This window comes from Neophocaena asiaeorientalis, unplaced genomic scaffold (assembly GCF_003031525.2).
Source record: "Neophocaena asiaeorientalis asiaeorientalis breed wild unplaced genomic scaffold, Neophocaena_asiaeorientalis_V1.1 scaffold91, whole genome shotgun sequence".
NCBI classification, from domain to species: Eukaryota; Metazoa; Chordata; class Mammalia; order Artiodactyla; family Phocoenidae; genus Neophocaena; species Neophocaena asiaeorientalis.
In genome coordinates, this window is record NW_020173198.1 from 8,571,172 (window position 1) to 8,584,873 (window position 13,702).

General features: G+C 40.8%; 1 protein-coding gene across 4 annotated transcripts in view; it reads left to right on the forward strand.

The window, feature by feature from the left end:
- The first annotated feature begins 1,821 nt into the window (after positions 1-1,821).
- GDE1 (glycerophosphodiester phosphodiesterase 1) overlaps positions 1,822-13,702 on the forward strand; it is a 21,395-nt gene continuing 9,514 nt past the window's right edge. Inside the window, exons 1-4 of one of the 4 annotated variants that reach the window (XM_024744632.1) lie at positions 1,823-2,229; positions 9,184-9,359; positions 11,180-11,285; positions 13,363-13,455. In XM_024744632.1, coding sequence (XP_024600400.1) covers positions 1,969-2,229; positions 9,184-9,359; positions 11,180-11,285; positions 13,363-13,455 — 636 coding nt within the window. In that variant the 5' untranslated portion in view covers positions 1,823-1,968. Of the gene's footprint in view, positions 2,230-4,907; positions 4,930-9,183; positions 9,360-11,179; positions 11,286-13,362; positions 13,456-13,702 lie in introns of those variants that run through there. The other 3 variants (XM_024744635.1, XM_024744636.1, XM_024744633.1) reach the window with 3 other exon arrangements.

Genomic DNA, 13,702 nt, shown 5'->3' on the forward strand with positions numbered 1-13,702 from the left:
GCTTTGCTCGCCTGGATACGCGTCCAGGCCCACCGATGGAGGGCGTTGTACTTGAGGGAGGCGCGGTGCAAGCTGGGAGGCGTAGTCTTCACTGCAGGCTCGCAAATCTTATTTCATTAAGAACGCTCCTCAGGTCTGAAGCCCTCTGAAATATTCCTTGAAACTGCTATTTTTCACTTACCGGTATAGAGGTAACTTCTTTCTGTATAATCGTTGTAATACATACAACGGTCACCAAATTTTTTTTCTCTGTCAATAAAAAATTACTGAATCCTAGATGCCAACTCTAAGCTTCAACACATCCATACCCGCTTGCAAATCAGTGGGAAAATAGCTCCAAGAAAGGTAGTTAACAGGTTCAAGATGGCAGGAAAAGCTCAGAATGTTTTGCCAAAGTTCTCTATCGAAACATGTCACCAGCTTTTTGTCAACTGAAAAAAAAAAAAAAAAAGCACAACATCAGAGTTGTGAGTTAAGTTTTATTTGGGGCAAAATGAGGGCTATAGCCCAGAAGACAGCATTTCAGATAGCTCTGAGAAACTGCTCTCAAGAGGAGGGGGGAAGGCCAGTATGGTTTTAGTGAAGGGGGATCCGTGCAATCAAGCACACATTTTGGCAGAGGCTTGCTGCTAGTCACAGGAGCAGATGTCACTGTTAACGATTTTAGTGCTTTCCTAGATATGAGGAGATGCAAGAATTGGGCTCATAAAATCTTCCGAGAATATCTAACTATCTCCCTGAACTCCTTTCAGGGTGTGTTGAAGGTCAGTGGCTGCAGTGGCTAGTAACTTAATCCTTGTAGAGGCAGATGGCAACTGCCAATTTTTTGTGGGCATTTCCAAAATATGATTTAGCAACTAGCCACTTTCCACTTCCTAAATTGGCTTTACTTTCTGCCTCTCTTACTGACCCTCTTTCCCGTGCCTATTTTTTCATATGTAAAATAAGATTTTCAAAAGTGCCTATCACAAGGTCGGTTGCGAGGAACAACTGAGATAATTCTTGCAGTGCCTAGTACAGAAGCCCCATCATTAGTCCTGAGTAGGAGGAGAAGGTTAGAAGGAGTTAGCAGTGGAAAATTCATGGCATAAAACTGGGGTGTCATGATGTCAGCCCTGAGTCTGCCATTTCATTGACTCCGCTCAAGTCCTTTGACTTCTCCTGGCCTCAGTTTATTCACCTATAAAATGAGGGCATTATTAAAATCCCTTTCAACTTTATAATCCGATTATGCCTCCTTTGCTATGTTCTTTCATTCCCTCAGAATCTGAAAAAATCCTTTTAAAGTCGACTGAATTCAGTTTCCTGAGGTAATACCCAACCGAGCCTGTTGTGAGAATAACACACAAAGCAGTTGCAGCCACGGAACCTGGAACGTGGTTATGTGCTCTATAAATGTTAACTGTACTTTCTAACACTATTATTTTGCCCCACGAGAATGTAAGCCCCATGAGAGCAGGGATCCTGTCGGTCCTGTTCACTTGCTGTTGTCCTGAGCATCCGGACTGCTGCTCGCATACCTTCAATTGAATTAATAAATAGTGTAAGCGTCCTGCCCCTTCAAAGTTTCCTTGACGACAAAATGGAGTCATTAAGATCCTTTCCAGTCTTACGACCTTAAGACTGCTGTCATATCCGTCGCCTTGCTTCTAGAGTTTGAAAGCCCCGGAGGAAATCCGGACCACAGAATAACGCAAGACGTACTTTGGAACTCCAGCCGGGCGCTCGGACCAGCCTCCGTTGCCTTGGCAGCTGCTACGCCCCGAGCTCTGGAGATCCTCGGCCCTGATTGGCTGGACCTCGGGCTCCTTCTACGGAAGTAGTCGCTGCCGCCATTGTGCGGCGCTAGTCCACTCGAAGGGTGTCAGCTGCGGCCCGCGCTTTGGGCTGTCGTCGTAGTTTCTTGGTTTCCTGTCCGCGGAGCCCGGCGGGACCGGGACTCCCGTCCGTGCCGGTGCGGGCGCCGGCATGTGGCTATGGGAGGAACAGGGGGGCCTCATGGGCCCGTTCTCCTTCCTGATGATGGTGCTGCTGCTGGTGACGCGCAGTCCCTTCAATGCCTGCCTCTTTACCGGCAGCCTCTACCTCCTGCTGCGCCTCTTCAGCTTTGAGCCGGTGCCCTCCCGCAGGGCCATGCAGGTGCTCAAGCCCCGGGACCGCGTCTCCGCCATCGCCCACCGCGGCGGCGGCCACGACGCGCCCGAGAACACGCTGGCGGCCATTCGGCAGGTGAGTCCTACACTCGTCCCGCCCTTGCGCGCCTCCTGGGAGCTTGGACTTGTGCCTGTCCTTCCGAAGGTTCCCCAGCTTTTTCATGATAGCCTTACCACTTCCCCATTTGTCCACAAGGAATACATTCAGGTGGCCCTGGATCCCTGTGAATTACGGAAAATCTCCAGACTTCAAGTGTTAATAGAACACTGCAAATACTTAACGTATTTGCTGTGTGCCAGGTACTGAGGATGGTCATGAACAAGACAGAAACGGTACCTGCTTTCACAGAGCTTGCATTGGAGTAGGGGAGACAGGTCTTAAGTAAATAAACACATACATAAGGTACTTTAAGAAAGCGATGAGTGCAATGAAGAAATAGGGTTACCGAATAAGGAATGTCGGGAGGGTCATTTTAGACAGAAATCCTGTCTAAGTGCGAAGAAGTGACCTTTGAACTGAGACCGGGATTATGAGGAGCCCGCCATGGATCTGGGGGAAAAGTGCTCCAGGAAAAGGGAACAGCAAGTGCAAAGGTCCTGAGGTGGGAATGATGTTGGAATCCTCATGTAACAGAATAGACAGTATATGGCCTGACTTCAAGGGACAAAACAAAGGCTGGTGTGTGAATGAAGTAGGAAATGTGGCCAGGTTAAGTAGAGCCTTGGTCAGTCGTTAGCTAACATACTCTAAACGGATCACCTTCACAGCGGCTGTCTTTACTTGTCCTCCAAATTATCCAAATCATCTCCTTATCACCTTTCCCTGTGGTAAGACAACACTAGCAGGGGGACTCCTGATAATTTCTGCCTCCCCTTTCCACAGGGAGCTCTCGGCAGTCTCCGGACTTCATCATAATAACAGCTTGCATAGTAAGAGAGCTTTGCAGTTGTCTAGGCACTTTTGCATATGTGGAAATATATCTGATCCTCTCATTTCTCTGAAACATTATTTTAACATTAAGTGGGTAGGAAAACTGGCTCAAACACACACAGCTCCTTTTCGAATTCAGCCTTCTGATTCCAAGTCCCAGTGCCCTTTGTCATAGATTAGAATATGTTCCAGGATGTAAAATTTGAACTGAATGTCCTTTCTTTGTCCAGCTAGGGACAGACAGTATTGTGTAATGAACAAGTTACTTAAGCGCTCTGTGTCCCAGTCAGAGTCACGGGTAGGATGTAGCAAGCAAGGCACCCTAGGGTACCGCTCCTCACTCTAGTCCCAGCTCTGACCTTAAGTTTCCTCATCTGTAAAATGGGGATGATGTTAATATCCACCCAATCGGTTGTGATTCAATGAAATAGGCTACCTCACATTAAATGAGAAAGTATGTATGCAAAATACACATATACATATAGTGTGTCATATCCTGTTGTGTTGCAAGGGAATTATAGCTGAACTCCTTTCATGTCTTGTATGTTTAGGTTGAACATGTCTTTTTTTTTTTTTTTTTTTTTTTTTTTGCGGTACGCGGGCCTCTCACTGTTGTGGCCTCTCCCGTTGCAGAGCACAGGCTCCAGACGCGCAGGCTCAGCGGCCATGGCTCATGGGCCCAGTCGCTCCATGGCATGTGGGATCTTCCCGGACCGGGGCATGAACCCGTGTCCCCTGCATCGGCAGGCAGACTCTCAACCACTGCGCCACTAGGGAAGCCCTGAACATGTCTTTAATATATGATAAATAACATTGCGCCAAACTAATTCCTGGTTTTAAGAGGAAATGAGATGTAATTTAGCTTGTTCAAATACAAGGTCATTACCAATGAACGTTTTAGCCGTGACAGAATTTAGCTGCAGAAGACAAGGTCACGTCCTCCCTCTTGACTTCAAAAGAAATATGTAGTTTACTTCCTTCAAAGTTTGTTTTTTGTCCTGTTCTTTTTCACTTTGCTTGTTTGCAGCTCATAATTTATATTCTTAAACATTCTATTATGTAAAAAGTCGGGGAAGACATTCTGACAGTGATAGAATTTCTGGTAGATTATGGAATAGATAGAGAAGGAAAAACTTGAGAGCGGTGAAATGAATGCATTCCAAAAACAGAGTCACGATTATAAACAGTGACAGAAGCATGAAATCAAACCCACAGTCCACTCCACAGAGGGGCCACAGTGCAGCTTTAAAAGTATAATTCAGATTATATCATGCCCATATTTAAAACCCTCCAGTGTTTTTTCTATTGCAGTTAGGTAAAATCAAAACACCTTTTCATTTTGGACCTTTCTCAAAGCCCCAACTCCCTCTGTTTAAACCACCTTGGGTGTTTGTTAATGATGCTTTTGCCTTCATGTAATAGAGAATCTAACTTAAAATATTTCAAACAATAAGGGGACTATCTCACATAGCAAGAGGTGTGTGTGGGAGAGGTGACTTCCGGGATGGTTTATTCCGCTGTTCAATTTGTGATTGTGGAGGACACCGTTTCTACTGATCTATCTGCTCTGCCACCTGCAGCATATTTACTAGCCCTCATTGTAGTTGCCAGGTGGCCGTTGCAGCCCCAGGACTCACATTCTTACATATCAGCATCCAGCCTCAAGAAAAGGCTCTACTCCCTCTTCCATAAGTCTTTCCCAGAAGTCAGTCAGTCTCTCTCACTCTCTCTGACAGACGCACACGGAGGGGTTGGGAATAGTCCACTTACAGCAGAGGAGAAAGCTGAACACTGGAGAAAGAACAGCTCACTACCAGCAGGGAAGAAGAAAGGAAATAGATCTGGGTAGGCTTTCAGTACTTTGTGGCTCCTTCTTACCTTGTGGCCTTTGTATTATATTTGCCATTTCTTCTACTTAGAAAACTCTTCCCCTGGATCTTTGTATTGTTGACTCCCTTTTATCACTAAGGTCTCAGCTCAAATGTCATATTCTTAAAGAGGCCTCCCCTGATTGCCTTGTTTAGTGACCCCCCACCTGACTTAACTTTCACATTACCCTCTATTTTCTTTTTCAAACATTTATCACTATCATAATACATGTAACATGTGTATATTCTGTTTCTCCCCAGTAAAGTGTAAGATCCATGTTCCTTTTCTTTCTTGCTCACCACTCTCTCCTCACTGCTTAGAACAGTGCCTGATACATAGTAGACACTCAATAAATATTTGTTGGAAGAATTGTGATGTACAAATAAGCAATAAACCCATCAGAAAAGATATTCAACATTATCAGCCATCAGAAAAATGCAGTTCAAAACCACAGTGAAAGACCACTTAATACCCACTAGGACAGCTGTAATCAAAAAGACAGACAGAAGTATTGGCGAGATTATGCAGCAGTTGGAACCTTCATGCACTGATGATGGGAAACTAGTCTGTCGGTTCCTCAAAAGGTTAAATATAGGACTTCCCTGGTAGTGCAGTGGTTAAGAATCTACCTGCCAATGCAGGAGACATGGGTTCAAGCCCTGGTCCGGGAAGATTGTGGAGCAACTAAGCCCATGCGCCACAACTACTGAGCCTGTGCTGTAGAGCCCGCGAGCCACAACTACAGAAGCCCACCCGTCTAGAGCCAGTGTTCCACAACAAGAGAAGCCACTGCAATGAGAAGCCCGTGCACCGCAACTAGAGAAAGCCCACATGCAGCAATGAGGACCCAACACAGCCAATAATTAATTAATTAATTAATTTTTTAGAAAACAGTTAAAGATAGAATTACCATCTGAAGCAGCAATTTCACTCCTAGGTATATACTCAAAAGAATTGAAAACATGCATCATGCAAAAACTTGAACAGGATTGTTCATAGCATTATTCATAATAGCCAAAAAGTGGAAACAACAGAAATGTCCATCAGCTGTTGAAAGGATAAATAAAATGTGATATAGCCACACAATGGAATATTATTTAGCAAGAAAAATGAATGAAGTCCCCATACATGTTATAACATGAATGAACCTTGAAAACAGTATGCTAAGTAAAAGAAGCTAGTCACAGAAGACTGCATATTATATAATTCTATTAAATAAAATGTCTCGAATAGGCAAAGCCATAGAGAAAGAAGTAGATTAGTAGTTGCCAGGGACTGGGAGGGTTGGAGAGAGAAGTGGGGACTGACTGCTAATGGGTATGGGGTTTCTTTTTGGGGTGATGAAGATGTTCAGAAAGCGATTGTAGTGATGGTTGCACAACTGCAAATATGCTGAAAACCATTGAATTGTACACTTTAAATGGATGAATTTTATGGTATGTGAATAGTATGTCAAAAGCCATATAAGTATAATGACTTTATTAAAGCAGACACTTTTTAAATCAACTATGTCAAAGTATAATTTACATACAATAAAAGATACATTTTCAGTATACAGTTTGATGAGTTTTGATAAATATTTACACCTGGGTAGCCACCACCTCAATCCATTTCCATCACCCTAGAATGTTCCTTTGTGTTCTCTTTGGAGTCAACCCCTACTCCTGCCTCTGCCCCAAGGCAATCATTGATCTGATTTCTCTAACTATACTACCCTATACTATTCTATTACTAAACTATTAGTATAGTTTCAAACTAACATCTTAAGTAAAATTTTAATAAATTACAGTATTTATGTAGACTAGTTTATGTGAAGTGTGTATGTTTAGAAGAAAAATACTATTATAAGAAACTTCTTGAAATAAGAGTATGAAGTATATACTAATATGTGAATCAGATTCAGGGGTTTATCTTTTTGCCTCTACATAAAAGTATTGGGAAAGAAAGTTGAATGCAGTCATTAGAAGATCTGGTCTAAGAAGCTCTAGTATGGTGATTCTTTTATAGAACTTTTGTTTTTGGCCTTAATAAACTACACAGAAAAGACAAATAAATGAACTCATTACCTTTAGTATTCTTGCTAAAATACAGTGTCTCACCATTGTTATTTTTTGTTTTGTAGCCAAGTAACAATGGCCCTAATGGATAAAAGTATAATTGAACTGAATTACTAGCATCAAGGAATAAGGTTAACATTTGTATTACAGTGAGAGAGATGCACTGTGAATACTGGAAATGTGATCTTGTTTTATGTTATACAATATATAACCCATGTTGACTTACCAGTGCATTATTAAACTTAGAAAAGATATACCTTTTAATCTTATAAAAAGATGTACCTTTTAATCAGTGTAGATGTAAGCATTACATCTTATGTAATGACTTTTTCACAGAGGCATAAGTGTTTTTCTAGTCATAATAGCTTATATTGAGTGCCACCTCTGAGCCAGGCACCAAGCTTGGTGATTTACACACATTATTTCTAAATCCTCACAACTCTTAAGATCATTAAAGAAGTATCATCGGGCTTCCCTGGTGGCGCAGTGGTTGAGAGTCCGCCTGCCGATGCAGGGGACACGGGTTCGTGCCCCGGTCCGGGAGGATCCTGCATGCCGCGGAGCGGCTGGGCCCATGAGCCATGGCCGCTGAGCCTGAGCGTCCTGAGCCTGTGCTCCGCAACGGGAGAGGCCACAACAGTGAGAGGCCCGTGTACCGCAAAAAAAAAAAAAAAAAAAAAATATAATCATAAAAATGATGAAACGGAGGCAAGAGTAATATTTGTAATTAGATGACATAGCCAGTTAGTGATGGAATTGGAATTTTTAGAGGGGGAAATCTTGGTCATATACGTGAAAATCAAACTTTGAAGCCTAGAAGAAAACAGTTGTTTATAAGTGGAGGTAAGAAAGGATTTAAATAAGATAGACAAATCTCCACCTATGAAGGACATAATTAATAAATTTGACTATTTTACAGTTAAAAACGTGTTAACAAAGCACAATAACAATGGCTGTTTATCGAATGCTTACTATGCCCTAGTACAGTGCCGTATGTTGTTTATGGGTACTTAAGTGTGTAGTAAATATATAAAGACCTGTAAGGGAATGATATAGAAATTATGCACGTCCACTTGGCAGTTGCCTCTGGAGAAGAAGGGGGGAGGATTTTAGCTATATCTGTAGTGTGATAGTAAAGTCATGTGGTTAAGAGTGTAGCCTCTACCACGTCCTAGTTTGTGTAACCCAGAGCAAGTTTCTTAATCTCTCTCAGTTTCCTCATCTGAAAATGAGAATGTTAATAGTACTTCCTGAAGGGTTGTGAGGATCAAATGAGTTAATACATTTACAGCAGTTAGAATAGTGCCTGACAGATACAAAAGGCTCAATAAATAATAGAGCTATTGTTTTAGGGCAGCAAGAGATTGAAGCAAATATGGCAAAATGTTAACATCCGTTAAGTCTTTTTTTTTTGCTATATACTACTATGTATGTTTGCAATGTATGTTTGCATAATTTAAAAAAAAATTAAAGTCTTGATCATAATGAGTGTTTCACGTCTTCATTGTGACAAAGAAGCCAAGGAAGCAAATGTTGGATAGTGTGTCTCAGAGGAGCATGGCCCCTCAAACTTTATGTTCATGTTCTCTTTTTAGATAAATTCTTGTGCGCCTTATCAGGCTTACCAACTTGTTGGCCAACAGCCAGTGCTGCTCACATAGACAAAATCTAGCGTCCTCTAGAAGCAGTCTTGGTTTTTCTGCTCTAGAGAATGGAATTAAACCAGCAAAAACCTGACTCATCCTGTCTGTGCCAAGGTAGTGCAATATCCAACTAATCAGCAAACACAGGGGGTCATCAGAGACACTGCACCAAAGAGAGTGTAGGTGAGCAGTGAAAGTGACTGAATATTTGTAATTGTAAGCCATTAATGGTCTGTACAGTTAAAGCAACCAGAGAGAACAAATTCCAGAAGTCTCCCCATCTGCCACTCTGAGAGTGAGAAAAGTGGGGGAATTGAAGTTTTTAAGGAATCCATAAGTGTGGACACTGAAGTAAGGTTAACATCCATGAAAAAGAGAAATAGGTTGGGTTGCTCTTTGGTATAGGAAGGGAATAGAATCAGTAAGAGAAACTGTCTACTTAGCCAGACCTGTTGGTCATCTTTAGTGTTTAGATTGCAAAATGATATCTGTGGCCACTTGACATTAATATCGTTGGTGTTTTTGTTAAGGCAGCTAAGAATGGAGCAACAGGCGTGGAGTTGGACCTTGAGTTTACTTCTGATGGGATTCCTGTCTTAATGCATGATAGCACAGTAGATAGGACAACTGATGGCACCGGTCGGTTGTGTGATTTGACATTTGAACAAATTAGGAAGCTTAATCCTGCAGCAAATCACAGATTAAGGTAAGTGGTGTATTGTCACCTAAACATATCTTTCAACTTGTGTTGGAGATCACAGAAAGACACTGGCACCTTCTAATTACATCTTCTGCTCCAGAAGAGTTGTTTTGTTGTGTTTTGTTTTCAGCTGTATACAGGTTTCCCAAGTAATGGGCAGGTGCCACGAACAACAGAAAGATGGCATGAATGCTTTTCAGCTTTTCCCACTGAGGCCAAATTTGGCTTCAGAATTATTCTCAAGACGATACTCTAACGTGACAATTACTTTGTACTGTCATATAAATTTATATATGTATATGTGGTGTGTGTGTGTATGTTATATCAGAGCTAATCGTATAAGGTGTTCCAGAAGAAAAGGGTTCTATGATCAAATAAGATCCAACACTATACTTTAGATATTCCCCTTGGGGATAAACAGTTCACGTCAATCAATTCTTGCCTTTAACTTAGTGTTTCTAAAATGTATATGACCACAGAACCCATGCCCTTCCCACCATTAACAACTATAAACACCTTGGAATTGGTATCTGGGTAATATACTTTGGAATGTGGTTATTTAAATCCCTCTCCTCTTGTCTTTGTAATACCGAAAAATGTGTTCTTACTGTAATTCATGTCGTATCAATTCTCTGGTCAACTTATTTGACCCAGTGATTAAACTGTAGTCCTCCCTAAAAGATGATTCAGACTTTATTTTCCTAGGAACTGAAAGAAATTAAAAGTCAGCCAAAGGAAGTCATAGTTTAGAAAGAATATTGATAACGCTTGAAAGTTCTGAGTCCAAGCTGCTGGAATTGCTCTCTGCTGTTACAGACATTTCATTGCTCAGCTGTAGGCAAGGGGAAGGCTGGTTTTAATATTACAGTGACACTGTAGCTAATACGATGTCAATTTCAAAGTCAACACTTAATGCAAACAAGCTTAGGGTCAGCGTCACCCTTAAAATACTCTAAGAAGGCATGGTATTGGAGCCAATATACCATCTTAATGTCTTTAACCCAAGCAGTCTTTGTTCCATAGTTGAAAGGTTGCATTTTCTTTGCTTAAAAACCAAATGATTGGCTTGTGTTTAGAGACTATGTTGTTGGAAAAGAAGGGAAAATTTCTGTCAGTGGGGTAAAATGCTCATCCTGAGAGGGGAGCATGGCAACTAAGACTAGCCGGAGGAATAGCAAATTCATGTCTCTGATTCCCAGGGAATAGTTACTGAATAGAGTGGCTGGCAGAATTTGCTGTACTATTTATCTTTATCTTTTTTAAAACCAATATCTTACAGTTGAATTAATACCGTTGAATTAGCATAAGTTAAATCATGTAGAGTGAAATTTTGTTATTTGAGAAAAGCTGATTTCTTATGTGTCAGGCACTTAACTTTCCTTTTCTTTTTCAGAAACTTATGTATTAGAAAATTATTTATTTTAACCAGTTTCACTTAAATGCACAACCGTACAGTTAACAGGTGTATATATAGCTAGGAATTTCTCCTGCATAAGGTTCTATTAGGGAAAGTACAATCCTGAGTCTCTGAGTTCTCCAAAGATGGCATATCCTCTGCCCTTTAGTGAGTAGAGTTACTAATTATATTATAAAGCCAGTGACTGCCTAAAAAATAAATGATTTTTGTTGTTGCTGTTCTGTGGCCAAGAATATCTTTAATTTGGTTTAAAAACATATTATCCTTGGACTTTGGTATGGTTGGAGAAAGGAAGTTGGGGAAACACTCTTTTCCTTTGGTTGGGAGACATTTTTCAAATGTCTGTTTTACTAAATTTTTATCTTTTCCTTGTTCCTACAATGTACTATTCCTTTTCCCTCTCTTATAGGAATGATTTCCCTGATGAAAAGATTCCTACCCTGAGAGAAGCTGTTGCAGAGTGCCTAAACCGTAACCTCACAATCTTCTTTGATGTCAAAGGCCATGCAAATATGGTACAGTTTATACCATAGACTGCACTTTGGAAAAGACAGCTTTATTTAAGTGCTAGTTTGTTCCAAAATTAGCTATATATTTTATTTTTTATATTCTTAAATTATTTTTACAAATTATATTTGCTTAATGGAAGTTTACAGTGCAAAAATCCACATCTTCAAGGAAACAGTAAATTATGGAACCTTTTTAAACCTTTTAACCTTGGATGGAACCATTTAACAATCCCCAATATTCGACAACTAGCACAAAATAGAAGAGTCAGGTTTCTTTTATTTGCATGAAGCATTTACAAAAGATATTAAATGAACAGTAAAGAGGCACTTCTTTTTTTTTTTTTTTTTTTTACAAGGAACAAGATTTTTAATGAGCACCTCGGGTTTTATTGATGATAACGGCCCATGTTTGGGAACCCTGATAGGTCCTACATTTCACCCATGGTGTACTGACCTTCATGATTATTTTCTTAGAATAAAGAGGGGTGAGGGAGGAGAAGAAATTTTTTTTTTTTTTTTCCAGCTATTTGAGCTTTCAGGTTGGGTGCTTACAGATGGTTTGGGCAGCATTGGGCAGAACATAGTGATCTAATTCACCAAAATGGGAGCATAGGGACTTCACTGGTGGCACAGTGGTTAGGAATCCACCTATCAATGCAGGGGACACAGGTTCGAGCTCTAGTCTAAGAAGATCCCACATGCCACGGGACAACTAAGCCCATGTGCCACAACTACTGAGCCTGCGCTCTAGAGCCCGTGAGCCACAACTACTGAGCCTGCATGCCACAACTACTGAAGCCCGCACGCCTAGAGCCCATGCTCTGCAACAAAGAGAAGCCACCGCAATGAGAATCCCATGCACTGCAATGAAGAGTAGCTCCCACTTGCCGCAACTAGAGAAAGCCCGCACACAGCAACGAGAACCCAACGCAGCCCCAAAAATTAACTAATTAATTAATTAATTTAAAAAATGGGAGTATAAAGGAACAAGTGTTGGCATTAAATTGGAGACGGTAGATAACAGGAGCCAAGATCCCGGGCTTTGGAGATTGTGATTAAACTCTCACCTACTACAGTGTAACCTTAACCTTGATAAGCTTCTGTTTCCTTATGGGCAAAATGGGAACAATGTAAGAAATGACCACATAGGGTTGTTATGAGAATCAGATAAAGAATGTAGGTGAAGCATCACACATGGTGCATGTTAGTTCACAACAAGAAAACGACTTCGGCTCTATAGCTCACACTCTGTGATATTAGTGAAGGGAAGCATGAGATGAATAATTTCTATGTTCTTTTTTATTTTGGGGAATGCATTTAGTTGCTTATATTTGGTTATAGGTTATGTGTGACTTTCCAAAAATTAGGGGTATTTCAAGAATTATGATGTAGCAACATGACATTCCACCTAACGTCCGGTCATCTCTGTTGTTGGCTGCTACTGTTGCTCAGTGGCCAAATCTGTTAATTCACTAGAGGTTACAAACTATCAGTATTTTAATTCTACCACTTCTTCATTTGGTAGCGGGTCTGCTGCAAAAAGAAACTTCCGCTTTTCTTGGGAAGAGTTGGGAGACTCTTCCCAGTTTCTCCCTTGTCCCATTGCTTCCCCCTCCCTGTTGATGATGGATGACGTTTCCTCTTAGTCGCCTAGACTGAGAAAATCTACCCTCTCTAGTTTGCAGACTGGTTGACTCCCACTTCAGCTAGGAAAGGCAGAGAGATAGAGTTGTGGGTATAAAAGGACCTATCGTAGTGGCTAAACTAGAGTATAAGGAAAAGATTTAAAAATTTTGCTTCCAACCTCCACTGGCCTGTAGTCTGCCATACTTTTCCAAAGTATGACAAAAGGAGGTGAGCCTCTCAACAAAATAGTAAAGCAGCAGTACCCCAGCTTCTTCCTTATCTGCTGATTTGAGTTTAAAATACATGCTAGTGGATAAAGCAACCTACCAAAACTCCTTTTCACATCCCCATATATTAGTAAACTTCTGATTTACTTAATAGAGTTGTACTTATATATAGTAGTTACTGGTTGGGACTACATTTTAATAGATTTTAAATACATGAATCTCTTTTACAGGCTACTGATGCTCTAAAGAAAGTATATATGGAGTTTCCTCAACTATACAATAATAGTATTGTCTGCTCTTTCTTGCCAGAAGTTATCTATAAGGTAAAATTCTGGATTTTTGTTGTATATAATATTATGTTAGTTGGTGGTAATAATAGCAGTGGGCTAAATAAGCATAAGATAGATGCCCGTTAAACTGAACTGAATTAAGAAACTTCTCTTTTTTTTTGAATTTTATTATTATTTTTTATACAGCTGGTTCTTATTAGTTATCTATTTTATACATACTAGTGTATAGACGTCAATCCCAATCTCCCAATTCATCCCACCACCCCCACCCCCCACCCCA